Consider the following 16460-nt stretch of genomic DNA (forward strand, 5'->3'; position numbering starts at 1 on the left):
TTATTTTTCTTCTAAAAATGGCACATCTTCTTGTAGAGCGGTCTCCTCTTAGCCAGAAGGTTGACAGATTGAATCCTAGCTAGGGGCCTTTCTGGGTGGAGTTTGCATGTTCTCTCCGTGCATGCGTGGGTTTTCTCCGGGTACTCCAGTTTCCTCCCACAGACCAAAAACATGCATGTTAGACTGATTGCTAACTCCAAAGTGTCTGTAGGTGTGAGTGAGGGAGTGAATGGTTAGATGTGTCCCTGTGATGGACTGGAGACCTGTCCAGGGTGTCCTCCACCTCTCAGAGTGACTGCTGGACATGGGCACCAGTGACCCCCGTGACCCGAAAAGGAAGAGGCAAGTGAAGATAATGGACGGATGTTGTTATCAATTAAATATGTTAGGAGAGTTATAAATCATTGCACCGTTTTAATTCACATTTCACAAAACAACTGAACTTTTTTGGAATTGGGATTTTAAAATAGTGGGTTTGCTGGAAAAACTACTATTGTAAATGTTGGAATTAGTTTTTATTAAATCAAAAGTCTTTAATTCAACTCATGAAATGGTGAAGAGCGACGTGAATTCTAAGCTTGTTGCACACAGGTCACGTTAAACCACCTCAAGTCTTACTTCTGTAAACTAAAGCAAAAAAAGGCTCCACATCTTCCAACAACAGAGCCAAGCGTGTAAACGGTGAATACTGAGTAAATTATTGAGGCCAACAATATTATCCTAAGGGATGCCACTCACGCCAAAAGACAAAATTATATAAATGCTGAAGCATCTTTTTGTTTTTGAACAGCAGCCTGCAAACCTTAAAGCACTTCCACATTAAAAGAGCAGTTCTTTAGCTGCACGTTTCAGTTCAAAGGTACAGCAGAAGTCAAATGGAGTGTCCACACACCTACAGAGGTCAATGCAAAACAAAATAAAAGATGCTTTAACAGATATAGCACTGATTAAAAAAAATAACTTTTGAAATTATTTCTAAATGAACTCGAGCACTTGATTGCACATTCATGTGTACACCTCTAATCAACATGGCCACTGTAAAATATACCACTGAAGGCGAGCAAATGTACATTCAGAGTCTTGTTTTTGTAGGCTGATGTGTGTTCGTGGTGAAAGTAGGTGTCGTCTGTGCAGGGGAGCACCGCCGGCAGCCGTCTGAGGCCTACATGTGATTGTGACTCTGCTCGTGGCTCCACAAACTGAAGGCAGACTTGAAGGTTCTGTGGCAGAGTTTGCACATGTACTGCCTTTTAAATGTCAGGGCGGACAGAGACGGCGCGTGGTAGAAGAGCGTGTCGGGCTCGTGAGGGCCACCTGGACTCTCCGTGCTGTTTGACCTGGTCAGAGAGCCGCGGCTGCTGGCTTCAGGTTCCGGTTCTGGCTCAGGCCTTTTTGTTTTGCTCGATGAAGAGCCACAGGGCTCCGGGCTGCTGGACTCCTCCGCCATCCCCGCTGCTACGGGTGCTGCCTGAGAAGATGTGAGCACCGAGGCCTGTGGGGAGGGACGTTCTGAGAATTTAGGGGTCAGCGGCGGGGAGGGAGACTGGGATGACGGCTGCCTGTCGATTTCTTTGGCTCCAGGTTCACTGGCAGTTGACATGTGGGACTGAAAGTGGCTCCAAAGGCGGAAGTTGGTCCTGAAGGCTTTGCTGCAGATGTGGCAGATGAAAGGTTTGATGTGGCACAGCAGCTCCTGGTGTCGCTCCAGGTCTTTGCGAGAGCTGAAGAGACTGCCACATTTTTCACATGGCCACACCCCAGGTTCCTCGAGTACCACTTTGGTGGCCTCTGTGTTGTCCCTTTCACTCACTGCCTCCTCTAAAGGTTCCTCCTTCACTACCAGGTTACCATGGCGACCCATGCTCAGGTCCTCAGGCACATAGGATGAGGAATCTTCAGAGTCATATATGGCCGGACCTGAGGAGTCGCTGTAAGTGATGTTTTCGGTGAACCTGCCACCTAGGGCAGAGTCCTCGCTGTAAGGCTCCTCTCGGAGTATTGCAGGCGCTTCTTCGCTGCTCTCTTGTTGCTTCTGGCAGGTCTGGTTTTTACCAGTCATCATGTTTTGGTTGTGGACTTCCACCTGGTGGCGCCATATACTGAAGGAGGATTTGAAGGTCCGCATGCATTCCAGACAGGTCAGTTTCTTGTACTTACAATGGGTTTCGTGGTCTTTCTTGACCATTGGACCTGAGAAGCGGAGGCCACAGTACGAACAGACAGTGGAGTGCCGACAGCCCCTCTCATGGTCACCCTGCTCCAACAGTGATGACAGCTTGATGTTGCAAAGCCTGCAGGAGTAAACACCCGTCTCTGTGTTCTTCTGATGAATGAGCTCATCCTGTTCCTGGTAGAGGACACTTTGGCTCCCCGTGTCCTCCTCTGCCTTTTCAGCAGGATGTATCCTTAAATGCTGCCTGTACTGAGACTGGAAGACAAAGACCTTCCCACAATAAGGACATATGAAATTGGACCTCAGTCTCTTTTTGACAAGTGAAGGAGGCTGCAAACCCTGCTTGTTTCTCTTCAGCTTCCAAAGCAAAGCTTTCTTTATTTCTCGCTCTCGCACAATATCTATTAACTTCTTTTGAAATTTCTCATCCAGGACAGGTGAGCTGGAGGACGACGCTGGATTTTGGACCACACCATGCTGAGTCTGACAATGTGTCCACACTTTGAAGTTGGTATGAAAGCGCTTGTGGCAGATTTCACAAGCGTACGGCTTTTCTGGGTTGTGGTACATATTTACGTGTCGATGGAGTCCAGTGCTGGACCTGAAAACCTTTAAACAGTTCCAACACTTGAAAATCTTGTTCTGCGGTGGCTCCCCGTTGTTCTGATTTGAGTCATTGCTGGCATGCTGAGGTGCAGAGTCAGACATGTTTGCATTAGGGGACACGTTGAGGTCTTTGAATAGTTTGCTCTTCTTGAACGGATACCTCCGGTTGTCAGACCTGTCTTTTCTTTTCCCTGCAGGACTACACTCTGCCCTGGACTCCTGGCAGTAATTTGTTTGCAAGTCTTTCAGATTGACTGGTAAAGCATCTCCGACTGTGATCCGGATAATGTCCATGGGGTCCGCTAGTGGACTGCTGGGCTCAGCTTTTACGCTGATGTCTCCTTGTACCTGAGTTTCTTCATCGTACCTGCTGGGAAACTTTGACCTGAGAACTAAAGGGGAGGCTCGTGGGGAGTTGCCGTTTTGGGCCGATTTTTGGGATCCTGAAGTCTTTGAGGCCATTTTAACCACGGACTGTTCTCGATTTTGCAGATCCTTCAGCTCCAGTGTTGGTGAGAAAACTGGAACGGGGCTGTCCATAGATAATGATCTCCGGAGAAGGCTTTTAATTAGTGGGCCGCTCCTGTCGGTGGTCTGGCTCAGCTCACTGGACTGACTCTGGAAGGGCACTTTATTTTGATAGTGGTATTCCAGCTCCTCGTTTTCCTCCTTTTTGTCTGACTGTGGTCTGATGTGATGAACTTCGGCATCACTGAAAGAGGCTGAGGACGTTAGCTGGGGCCTGATAGATGACATGTGTGATGGGTTCCCTTGCAGTATGGTGGCATACGGATGGCTGGACTTCCTCTCAGAAGCTTCACTCTGTTTTGAAGTTTTCCTGCTGGATTCGAGGTTTCTGACCAACTCGTTCGATTTGTTTTCTGATGGCAGTAGAACCCTTAGAGTGGACGGAGAAGACGATCTCTCTGACGTTTTTCCTTGATAATTTGAGAAACCGGGGTGGGATGCATTGTTCTGGACGCGACACACAATGACGCTCCTTGTCTGGACATCGTTCTCATCCCCCTCTGAGAATGAAAGCCTTTTTCTGGACACACAGTAGGATGCATTTGGCCTTGTTGACACAATATTTGTGAGGAAAGGGATTCCAAGACTGTAGCCCAGCTCTTGAATGGCTGCCAGACTGCCTTTGTCCACAAAGAGTGAGGAGGAGTAAATGTAGTTCAAAACTATCTCGAAGGCGTCTGGCTCACAGAAGTCCAGGTTTACGACCTTCAGTGACTCGGCGTCCACCTGAGTGAAGAGAGTCTGGAAATACTCGCTGCTGGCAGCAAGAACGTTCTTATGGGCCCGGTACTTCTGGTCTGCCACAACCAGGATCACATCACACATATGGCCCCGCAGCCGCTGCTCATTGAGAACCCCCAACAATGACAGGGCGTGGGACGAGTTGCTGTAATGTACCAGGCTCTCCATGGCTGAAAGAGACAAACAGAAAGAAAAAATCTGATCACAGGAACACACAGACTGAAATGTACAGACAATGATGGATGTTGGTTCCCATATAGACGAGTGTGAAGTGGAACATGCACGTATCAAAGATGGCAGGCCTGGCATTCCTTCAAACAATGCATATCGCATTAAAATCAGTAGAGTTTGTGAGATATTTTGCTAACAGAGAGGCAGGGTTGACAAAGCAAAGAGCTTGTGCAATGAGTAGCATTTGGAGTATGAATTAGAAACGACTCTCTGCTACTACCACAACTACATTTTAGCTCAATATCTGTCAAATCAATTAATGTATTGACATTTTTGTGTTTTTGGTCCGTTGGCTGTGGCAGCCATCTTGGATTAGGTTGATGCCAAAAGTTAATTAGTTTTAGATGTACACACAATTACTTTCTGAAACCTTTAATAACCCTACCTTAATGTTACTAGTTGAATTTTTATGTATATGAATGTGTCTGTTCAGTGCCCTGAGATAACGTCTTTTGTGATTTGGTGCTGAACTGAATAAAACTTGTGCAGTGGTTCTTGAGATGTTTTGGTAAAAGTTAGACACATACTGGTACATACAGTATGTTGAAAAAATATTATCGCCCAACTTTTTCTTTTCTAAAGTGGGTGAAATTAACAACCAAGAGCAAAAAAATAAAATAAAATAGACCTGACAAGGTAAAAATGTGCTTTTATAATTCATGGATATATAAAAATATCAGATAATCAGTGTACAATTATAAACACTCATTATACTGTATTTCAGGTTGTTTTTACATGGAAAACATTTAACAGGAAGTTTGAATACACATCATTTTACAGTATTACAGAGTTAAGGAAAATATAATTATTTTTAACGTCCCATGAAATAAAAGAGAATGTTGTACTTTGAAAGAAAAAGATCTGTGACTAAAAGTTTGCTTAGTTTCTAAGAGATTAGCTGCCACCTGATGGTAAACAGGTGGAACACAAGAAATGAAACGGGATTTATCAACGTGTCATGCTTCAGCCGAGACTGTCCCATCAGACATCTACTTTGTGTTAAATGAAAATTTAAGCAAACTAAAAATTGTTTTAGCCAACCCTGACACAAACATAGCTGCGAACCACAATAGCAACATTTAGTAATTATTCAATTAGTCAACTCTGTTAAAGATGGCTGCCACAGCTAAGTGACCTTAGCAAAAAGAAATGGCAACGATTTCCAGTTTTACAGATACGGAGCTAAACTTCGGAGTGGTAGTAGCTGAAAGTCATTCCCAGCACAAACTGAGTGCTACACCAGAATGTTGGCATTAACTATTGATGTCAACTCTGTCTGTTAGCAAAATATATCATCAACCATTGGACAGATGTTAGTAAAACTCTCAGAAAATCGTGAATGGACGCACATCTACAATTTGTCAACTTTTGGAGTCAACCCAATTCAATATGGCTGCCACAGCTAACTGGGCGGCTGTGGCTGAGTGGTTAGAGCAGTCGTCCTCCACTGGGAGAGTTGGGGGTTCGATTCCACACATGCTGAAGTGTCCATGGGTAAGACACTGAACCCCTCATTGCCTCTGATGCGTGTCCCATCAGTGGATGAATGTGATCTGAAGTAGGGATGCACAATATTATCGGCACGTATTGGTATCGGACGATATTAGCGATAACGTTAAATATGGGACATTCCACCAAAATAACTCAGGCTTCTGTTTTAAGTTGATTTTTAATTTAAGAAACTGTCTGCTATTTCTATTAATGCACTATTACTTATGCTATTTTCACTTGTTGCTTGTGAACTGGTTGAGTTTAGATTTGTGAACATTTACAAATTTTCACTGTTCAAGTGTTGTCGTTGTGTTAGAGAGAGTAAATGTCATGAATAAATTTGACATTAAAGTTGAAGTGTTGCATCCTTTTCAGCCCCTTTTTTGGCATCTGCATTTGGTAGCAGGCCAAACTGACAAAGACCTGCAGAATAATGTAGTGTTTTAATTCCACAGCAGAGAAAGTCCTGTAGTCTCTGTAAGTAGGTCTAGGAAAGAAAATTATCTATATTGGTATCAATTATCGGCCAAATAAGTTTTAACATATTGGCATCTCGGATATCGGCCAAAAATCCAATATCGTTCATCCCTAATATAAAACACTGATTAGTCTTTGTATAGATTTAGTAGAGAGCTGTATGAATGAGCTTTGAGTACCTTGATAAGATTGAAAGGTGCTATATAAGTACAGTCCATTTACCATTTAACGTACACAGACTTTGACTACTCTAATAAAAGATTAACTCAGTAGCTAAGTGTCATCTTTAGCACATGGCAGTCCCTCGATACTTTGTTTGACTTTTGCGGACTCGCTCTTTCGACGTTTTTCAAAGTCCAAAGTACAGTACAGTACTGTAAGATTGTACACGACAACAACAAACAAAAAAAAGCACCATTTTGTAGTTTTTTTTTCTCAATAAGCCTACACTGTATTGTCAATATAAAGGACTACATTACCCAAAAGGCAAAGTTGCTTTCGGCTGGAGGGAAAGTTTTGATCCGATCGGAATAAGTTTGGCCCTTACAGTATTCAAAGTGACCCCATTAGGCGCTCAGTAGATGCAGAGAGCCCATCAGAACCAGACCAGAACCGGACCAAGGCTAGTCTGCCAAACTGGAACTGAGCCGGACCGGAACCGAGCTGCTGGTGAGTAAAAAGGCATTACTACTCACTCAACTATTAAAAAACATTATCAAGTTACCTTGGTTAATTAACTCTTGTTAAATAAACTTTTGCTTTAGTTTATCCATCCATCTTTACCCGCTTCTTCCTTTTCGGGTTGCACGCGGGGGGGGGGGGGGGGGGTGCCACTGGTGCCCATGTCCAGTCATCACTGTGCGAGGGGCGGGAGACACCCTGAACAGGTCTCCAGTCCATCACAGGGACACAGAGACAAACGAGACAAACAACCATTCACTCTCTCACTCACACCTAGGGACAATTTAGAGTTACCAATCAGCCTAACATGCATGTTTTTGGTCTGTGGGAGGAAACTGGAGTACCTGGCAAAACGCACACAGCACGGAGAGAACATGCAAACTCCACCCAGAAAGGTTCCCGGATCGGGATTTGAACCAGGGCAACCAGCTCGCTGAGAAGCGGCAGCTCTACCAACTGAGCCACCGTGCTGCCTTGCTTTAGTTGATTTAAATGTATTAGTTGACTGAACTGTTTTGGTATGTCGTTTCAACTCAGAAATCTACGTCAATTCCACTTTGCAGATTTTCACTTATTGCAGGGGGCGGGGGTGTCTGGAACGTAACCCCCCCCGATCAATGAGTGACCATTCTTCAAGGACTGATAGATCCTGGGACAATATCACCCAGTACTGCACAAGATCGAGACAAGGTTTGACCAAACAGGCTTCAACTTTTTACTCCATTTGTGTAAAACCAAAAATCAAGGAATGCTGTGCCTTTAAGTTTTAACATCCAGCACCCATCCATTCCCAAGCGCTTCTAAGGAGTAATCACTGTCGTAGTGTACAATGGTTGTTTATGAATTCAGGCCACGCGTTAAAAACAACAACAACAACAACAAAATCCAGTCAAGGAAACACCCGAGGCCAATGATTACTGAAGGTCGATGACACCAGGGATCAGAGAAAATCAGTTTGCGATACTTTTCAACGTTTGCCACAGAACATACAGCGGTGCTTGAAAGTTTGTCACGCCTTTATAGTTTTCTATATTTCTGCATCATTATGACCTAAAACATCAGATTTTCACACAAGTCCTAAAAGTAGATGAAGAGAACCCAGTTAAACAAATGAGACAAAAATATTATACTTGTTCGTTTATTGAGGAAAATGATCCAATATTACGTATTTGTGATGGTAAAAGTATGTGACCCTCTAGGATTATCGGTTAATTTGTAGGTGAAGTTACAGTCAGGTGGGCAGCACGATGGCACAACTGGTAGAGCTGCTGCCTCTCAATGAGGTTGCCGGTTCAAATCTCGGTCCGGGGGCCTTTTTGGGTGGAGTTTGCATGTTCTCGCCGTGCTGCGTGGGTTTTCTCCGAATACTCCGGTTTCCTCCCACAGACCAAAAACATGCACGTTAGGCTGACTGGTAACTCTACATCAGGGGTCTGCGACCTTCACAATCAAAAGAGCCATTTATGCCCTTAAGTGTCTGGAGCCGCAACAATCTGGTACAACTGTGATCATCAACTGGGGACTTGTGGACCACCGTAAATTTGTTGGAGGAGGCTTTTCTGGCCAGTAGGGGTGACTTTATAAAACTAAAACTATCTAATAGTTTTTAACATTTGAAATTCGTACATTTTAAGACAAAAGAAAAGACTGAATTGTTGTAAAGAAAAGAAAAAAATATAGATTTTAACAATTTTGTACAATTTTAAACAATGAACTATGATAAGAAATTGTGGATAAATTAAGTATCTTACTTTGAAGAGATAAAGCATAAAGTGTGTATTGTTTACTCTTTGTATTGTTCTACTATTCACATATTTGAAAAAAAAAAAGACATGAAGACTGTTAAAACAACCCTTTTTCCTTTTAGTATAACAACCAATAAAATTCAGTTTTATCTTAGTTTTGGTCAAAGCTTGAAAGAGCCGCTGCAGAGGGCCCAAAGAGCCACTTGAGGCTCCAGAGCCGCAGGTTGCAGACCCCTGCTCTAAACTGTCCCTAGGTGAGAGTGAGAGAGTGAATGTTTGTCTCGTTTGTCTCTATGTGTCCCTGTGATGGACTGGAGACCTGTCCAGGGTGTCCCCCACCTCTTGCACAGCGATTGCTGGACATGGGCACCAGCGACCCCCGTGACCCAAAATGGAAGAAGCGGGTAAAGATAATGGATGGATGGATGGAAATTAGAGTCAGGTGTTTTCAATCAATGGATGATGATCAGGTGTGAGGGGGCACCCTGTTTGATTTAAAGAACAGGGTCTATCAAAGTCTGATCTTCACAACATGTTTGTGGAAGTGGATCGTGGAGGAACAAGGAGATTTCTGAGGAGATCAGAAAAAGAGTTGTTGATGCTCATCAGGCTGGAAAAGGTTACAAACCATCTGTAAAAAGTTTGGACTCCACCAGTGCACAGGCAGACAGACTGTGTCCAAATGGAGGACATTCAAGAGCATTGTTACCCTCTCCAGGAGCGGTGGACCAACAAAGATCACTCCAAGGTGTGGAATAGTGGGCGAGGCCACAAAGGACCCCAGGGTAACTTCTAATCAACTGAAGGTCTCTGTCACATTAATGTTGATGTTCATGAGTCCACCACCAGGAGACACTGAACAACAATGGTGTCATGGCAGGTTGAAGGAGAAACCACTGCTCTCCAACAAGAACATGGCTGCTCGTCTGCAGTTTGATAAAGATCACGTGGACAAACCAGAAGACTGTTGAAGAATGTTTTGTGGACGATGAGACCAAAATAAAACTTCTTGGTTTAAATGAAAAGTGTTGTGGTTGGAGAAAGTAAAACTCTGCATTCCTGCAGAAGAACCTTCTCCCATCTGTGAAACATGGTGGTGGTAGTGTCATGGTTTGGGCCTGTTTTGCTGCATCTGGGTACACCAGGTATTGAAAGCAAAGGTTCACATACTTTTGTCATTCACAAATATGTAATATTGGATAATTTTCCTCAATAAATAAATAAATCAAGTATAATATTTTGGTCTAATTTATTTAACTGGGTTCTCTTCATCTACTTTTAGGACTTGTGTGAAAATCTGAGGTTTTAGGTCATATTGATGCAGAAATATAGAAAACTATAAAGAGTTCACAAACTTTCAAGCACCACTGTAGGTATTGATTTGTATTGTCTCCATCATATTTAGGTGGATATGTAATATGAAAAAGTGCCAGGTGTTGGATTTTAATCTGTATTAATGCAAACTAAACTGTTAACGGACAGCTGTATTTAAGACTGAGCAAGACTGTTAATGTTTTCTTGTCCACAGTCAAAGAAGTTAATGATTGAAACCGTCCTCTCCAACATTGGGCTTATCATTAAACCTGTTTATTTGTATCCTTTTGAAAGTGCAATAAAAACTATCTGCATACTTAAAAACTAGACAAACGGATACTAGCTACTGCTCAGGGTATTTAGCTGTGGTCAAAGCTAGAGCTTGTTATTTTCATAACATGGTGACACAAGTCACTCAGTTGATGGAGCATTACGTCATTTTAACAGTGTGCACACGCAGGCGCTGCACTGTCGAGTCACCAGTAGACACACCGATACAGGAAGTAAAGAAACATCTTCCTTTAAACTAAGCTTTGACAACACAATGTTTAACAATCGCTTTTACACTTAAAATGAAAAGCCTAGTACGTTTTTGAAGGAATGCAAGTTGCTCGTCACCTTTCATGCCAAATTTCTAGACTAAGATCATTTTATGCTGAGAAATAATGATGTTACAGCAATTTCAGTCAAACGTTAAAAATAAATTCTCGTGAAGCATTAAATATTTAACGTTTTATGGATGTCTCTCAATCATTACATCATTTTAAATCTATGTAAATGTCTGTAAAACTGACTGGTTATGGTCAGTTAGCTGTGGCAGACATTGTCAATCGGCTGGTGAAGAATCTCTGTCATCCAGGTCATGATCAGTCCAAAAAAAAAGGTTTTAAACAAAAACAACTGGACTTCTACTCTGAAGCTGAAGACTTTATCCCATCCATATGTTGCTGGAGTATCTGAAAAAGTATCTGAGCATTCCTGTTGATGAGGCAGGCTCCTCATCATGATCCTATGATGAGGTCTCATCATAGGATCATGATGATGCGGTAGAGGTGGTCAGTTTAAGATCAGACACCACTCTGAGCAGCAAGTTTCCACAGAACAACTGTGTCAACTCTTGAAACTGTGCCTGCAGTCAACCTACTTCACATATGGGGGCCAGTATTATAGGCAGAAACATGGGTGTGCTATGGGGTCTCCAGTTTCTCCTATTGTTGCCAACCTGTACATGGAGGAGGTAGAAAAGAGAGCCTTGACGTCCTTTTCAGGGACACCACCGAGTCATTGGTAGGCCTGTCACGATAACAAATTTTGCTGGACGATTGTGTCAGAAATTATTGCGATAAACGATAATATTGTTTGAAATTGAGCAATAATTGTCAAATTTTAGAAGAAATGTTGATTTGTTTTTACCTTTTTTGACCACCTGATGGCAGTATAGGATTGTTTGAACCAAAGGATGGATACCAATATTCTTCAGTCAGGTCATCTGGACAGTTTCTTATGACCTGACTGAAAATTGTTGGATTGTATACCTGGATTATTGAGCATGGGCTTTGTTGGTTTTGAACCAGTTTGACATGACTGTCGATGAGGGAGAGGGCCGGCACAAGAGGAGGGGGCGTGCCAAAGACACCATCTTAGCACCAACAAAACTGGTTTGTTCCACTTTGCAGTAAGCTGTTTGGAGGAAGAATCAGTTTTGTGTTGTGTGTTTCCTTGACTGATGAAGCCTCCTGGATGGAAGGTGAAACGTTTCAACAAAAAAAGAAACTGTCCAGATGACCTGACACAACCTTGTTAGATTCGTTTATCTGGATTACTGAGCGTGTATCAGGACTGGACAGTTAGCTCTTAGTGGTCCACTGACACCTCAAGGAGTAGGAACCCATTTTTGAGAACCAAAATGTTAATATTTTAGACAGAGAAAACAGATTGTTTGAGAAGGGGATGAAGGAAGCCATTTACGTCAAACGAGAAAACAACGACTTTAAACAGAGGAGGAGGTTTCAGATGTCAACTTTCATAAACTAACATACAGCATTAGGCCTGATTCTCAGCCACTTCCACTCTAAGTCACACCTTCATGCATGTGACCAAAACATCTCTCTCATGGTCCGAGCAAACAAAGAGCCTAACGAGCCTAACGAGCCTCCAACGTGCAGGGCGAGTAGTTCCATTGCAATCTGCACGTACACAACTGGGAACTCCACACACTCCACACGTAGAATTGCTGAAGCCTCCCAGATGTGAAGCAAAACATCTTCAGCTTCAGAATAAAAGTCCAGTTGGTTCTGTTGTTGTTTTTAACCTTTTTTTTTTTTTTTTTTGGATCGTAAATCAGGTTGGCCCAAAAGGTAATCATTGGTAGATGTACAGCTAACTGATTACTTTATGAAAGCTTCATTAAAATTAATTTAGTGTTTTTTCACGAGGCATTTTACCAAGGTTACAGACAAACACACACGTTTGTATTTCTATCTTCCTGTCCTCTCAAACCTGAGCCTGGTTCTGCTGGAGGTTTCTTCCTGTTAAAAGGAGTTTTTTCTTTCCACTGTTGCCACTGTGCTTACTCAGGACGGGAGACTGCGATGAAGTGAAGCTTCAACGTATTTGCTGCTTCCTTAGATAGAGAACTTTACTAGTTGGCTTCTATGTGTGTGAATGTTCCTGCAAAGTGCCCTGAGACAACTCTGTTGTGATTTGGTGCTGTATAAATAAACTGAATTGAACTGAAATATCCTTAGTATTGACTTCCATTCATTTCTGTAGTCTAACCAGGTAAACACACAGACAAAACATTATTGCAGAGGATAACTAAGAGCTTTGCACGGCTCTCGGCTGGTATCATAAAAACATATAGTCCAGACCAAAGTCTAGGCACCTTAACCTGAGGTTCAACTGTGGCTGAATAAATTCCTTCATCAATTAACTGAAGCGAGAGTTGGCCAAAATGTCTCCACGAACAGGTGACGCCTAAAGATATTGCTGCTAAAACTGGTCTTACAAGCTATAAATGATTATCAGTAAAGTAAAATGATGGATTTCGCTAATAAAAGACCCATCTACAACTCGACTATCAACAGTACAGACACTGAGCTAACTAGGGGTGTAACAATACATCACTTTAAATTGATATATCCATTAAATGGTTAATGATTCAATTATACCATGGCAAAACTAAAACATTGATTCATATCGTCATCTTTAAAATACACTTTTATTTTGAAATTCCCAAGCCTGTCACCGTTTTCGTGCGCGGCTGCGCCTGCGGCCGCCTCAGCATCATGGCAGAGAACACAGATAATGAAATTCACTCTCCTGCTGGACTGAAATATTTTATATTCCAACAGAAGGACGGCTCAACAGACAGAACTCGTGTCGCGTGCAACAGAAAAAATAAAATCTGTTTGACTTTTTATAACCGTCCATTGTTGTCATCATTCTTTGTTAAATCAGGTCTCTCTTGTAAATGAGTCCTCGAGGCTCGATGGGATTTACCTGTCTAAACAAAGGTTGAATGAACAGGTGCCAGTGAGAGTTCAAATACTCGGGAAACAACAAATTGGTCCGTTCACCTGAAGAAGAGACACGACATCGATAGCCACGTTCTGGAAGCTCAATATCTCTTTTTGTTTCTTCATAACTGAGAGGTCATCACGGCACTTTTAAGTTAACTGGTTTAAAAAATGCACTTAAACATGAGAAATGTGAGACTTTACTGAACAGGTCATTTATTTTTTCATTAATTAAGAAAAAATATATATTTTTATTTAAATGCCTGGTGCCTGCAACAACAGAAATAAAATGGTTAAATCACATTTGAATTGTTTTTGTAAATTTATTTATATGTAAATGAGACGGGCATTTGATATCGCAATATATCGATCGCAGACTCGTGACTCGAATAGAATCGAAATCGTATCGTGACAGACTTGGTGATATCGAGAAAAATCGTATCGTCATACAAACGAATCAATAAAATATCGTATCGTGGTAACGCTGGTGATTTACACCCCTAGAGCTAACTGTGGTAGTTGCTGAGAGTAATCTTTGCTGCATACTTAAAGTGCTAAAAATTATGCAAGATTTCATAAATGCATGAAGAACGAATGCAGAAAACGGTATCACTGTTGTCTGCGTAAAATCTGTCCTGTGGTTCAAGATATTTTGCTAACAGATAAACAGGCTTGACTTCAACAATTATTACTTACCATACTATTATTAGCTATTATTATTAGGGATGCAGGATATTGGATTTTTGGCCGATATCCGATCTGCCGATATGTTAAAACTTATTTGGCCGATAACCGACAGTGATATTGAACTTTAACGCTAATATCGGCCGATAATGATACCATGCCGATAATATCGTACATCCCTAATTATTATTAATTACTATAACTTCTTGTGCAACGAGTAGCATGTTGAGTGTGTACCACAGTAAACACTGATGGAATTATAACCACTTTGTAATCTAAGGTCAGTTGGTTGTGGTGGCCATCTTGAATGGGGTTGGCTTCAAAAGGGAGTCAGTTCTAGATGTACCCCCGATGATTATTTCCTGAAAGTCAGAATAAAACCAACCGATGACAGAGATCTGTTAAAATCTGTTGGCGCTCGGTACGTGTTAGGGATCAATACTCGTGACTACCACACCAAAGTTTAACGCCGTTACAGTTTGCAGTCAAGGAGTGGTGGCGCAGAGGTTTGAGAAGGTGGCACTGTGATCGGATAGTCGCCAGTTCGACTCTCCAGACCAACACCATCAAAATGTGGGTGGGAAAGGTGAAACAATCACACCTGCCTCCACCCGTTTGACCCACTCTGGGCCCTTGAGCAAGGCCCATAACTCCCACCATCTGCTCGTCTGGGTGTCCTGGATGGTAGCTCTCTGCTCCACACAGAGGGCTGTGGTTGTGTCAGGAAGGACAGCAAAGTCTCTCTGTGTGACTTGGTTTCCTGTGGCAACCTCTGAGGAAGGGAGGAGCCGAAAGAACAAAAATAAAATGCTCCAGCAACATTTATGAGAATTTGATGTTGAAGATGTCGCACTAAGATGCTTAAACTTGTGCAAATTGTGCTCATATCTTTTACATTACTATGTCAACTGGAATATGTCTCACGTTTTATTTCTTCTTATGACTCACGTTGCTCTGCCTGACGTTTATTTTGAAAAGCTGGGCCGGAAATTGTGATTTGTGTTGACAACTTTGACTCGTTCTATAAACGTTCGGGCACGAGGCTTCATTCATTAATTAAAGCGGAGGTCGGTTTGAGCGGCTCTAAAGTGAAACATGCAGCGCGAGGTAAAACCAGGAGCATGCCCACGGGCCGGGTTTCTTTCCACCAGGAAGCCGAGTGCGTGTCCCCCGTGAGACGTGGCTCAGTTTCTGCTGTCACAACTTCTTCAGCAGCAGAAAGGAACATTACGGGGTGCGCGCGCGCGCGGACAAATTGTGGCAAACCGTTTCGTTTTCCCAGCTTCGCCACATCTGGAGCGGAAAAGTTCAGCGCGTCTCCCACGCGGAATGAAAACAACAGCCGTGAGGACGTGGGGGTGGGGGGTGGGGGGGGGGGGGTGAGAGTAATGCTGTCCGCGGCTTTTAGTCCCTTAAAACAGAGGAGCCGACTCTGCCCGCCGTACACGCGCCGCAGTCTGGTAAACAGGTTGTGGCTGGTCGGGTTTTAAAGCAGCACAATCTCCTCTTTTCGAGTTACGTCAGCGCGGAAAAGGCAAAAAGCAGTTGGCCAACTCCGCGCGAGCCTCCGTACCGTTAAACTGATCGATAAGTTCGGCGGTCCGTCCACACTTACCCGTACCGTCGTAAAAAGGGCCTCGCCTCCCCGCAGCTACGACTTTATTCAGTGTTGTGGAGGTTTCAGCGTTCTGGTCGTGACTCCATCCATCTTGAATTTGACGTCATCCCACACCAGGGATGAGGTCATCGCAAAGACCGCTCGTCACGTGCACTGCGGGTTGATTGGTAGTTTGAAAAACGGGAGGCGGAGCTAATGGAGACCTCACTGTGGGGCTAATTTAAAGAGATATGTCATATTTTTTTTGCTTGAACGTCCATCCCATAGGTCCATCCAGTTCTTTCTACCCGCTTTTTCTTTCCGGGTCGCGGGAACCTGGTGTCTGTCTACCATAGACCTAGACGCATCATTGAGCGCTGAATCGTACGTTGACGTTGCCGCCATATTGGATGTGGCAAAAGTGAAGCATTAAGAGAATGTGCCTCATTTATTCAGAGTGGCAACACAGAAGCTGTGCAAAACTATTCTTTAAGGTTAACAGACTCTTTAACTTACACACACACATATATACAGGTATGTATGTATATATATATATGTGTGTATGTATGCATATGTGTGTATATACCTAAATGTATAGTTATGCATATCTACTGTGTTGTATATCTAAATAAATAAGTAAATCTATCTAAATGTTTGTGTGTATTTTTGTAGAT

The 16460-nt window shown here is 42.8% G+C and overlaps 1 protein-coding gene across 1 annotated transcript; it reads right to left on the reverse strand.

Moving 5' to 3' along the window:
- Positions 1-1025: 1025 nt before the first annotated feature.
- On the reverse strand, positions 1026-15900 carry zbtb21 (zinc finger and BTB domain containing 21). The gene is made up of 2 exons (XM_037688137.1): positions 15805-15900; positions 1026-4218 (listed from the first exon to the last, which is right to left on the reverse strand). Exon 2 carries the CDS (start codon positions 4214-4216, stop codon positions 1163-1165), a length of 3054 nt encoding a protein of 1017 aa, XP_037544065.1. The 5' UTR covers positions 4217-4218; positions 15805-15900; the 3' UTR covers positions 1026-1162.
- Positions 15901-16460: the final 560 nt, after the last annotated feature.

This window comes from Nematolebias whitei, chromosome 14 (assembly GCF_014905685.2).
Source record: "Nematolebias whitei isolate Nwh7 chromosome 14, NemWhi1, whole genome shotgun sequence".
Taxonomy (NCBI): domain Eukaryota; kingdom Metazoa; phylum Chordata; class Actinopteri; order Cyprinodontiformes; family Rivulidae; genus Nematolebias; species Nematolebias whitei.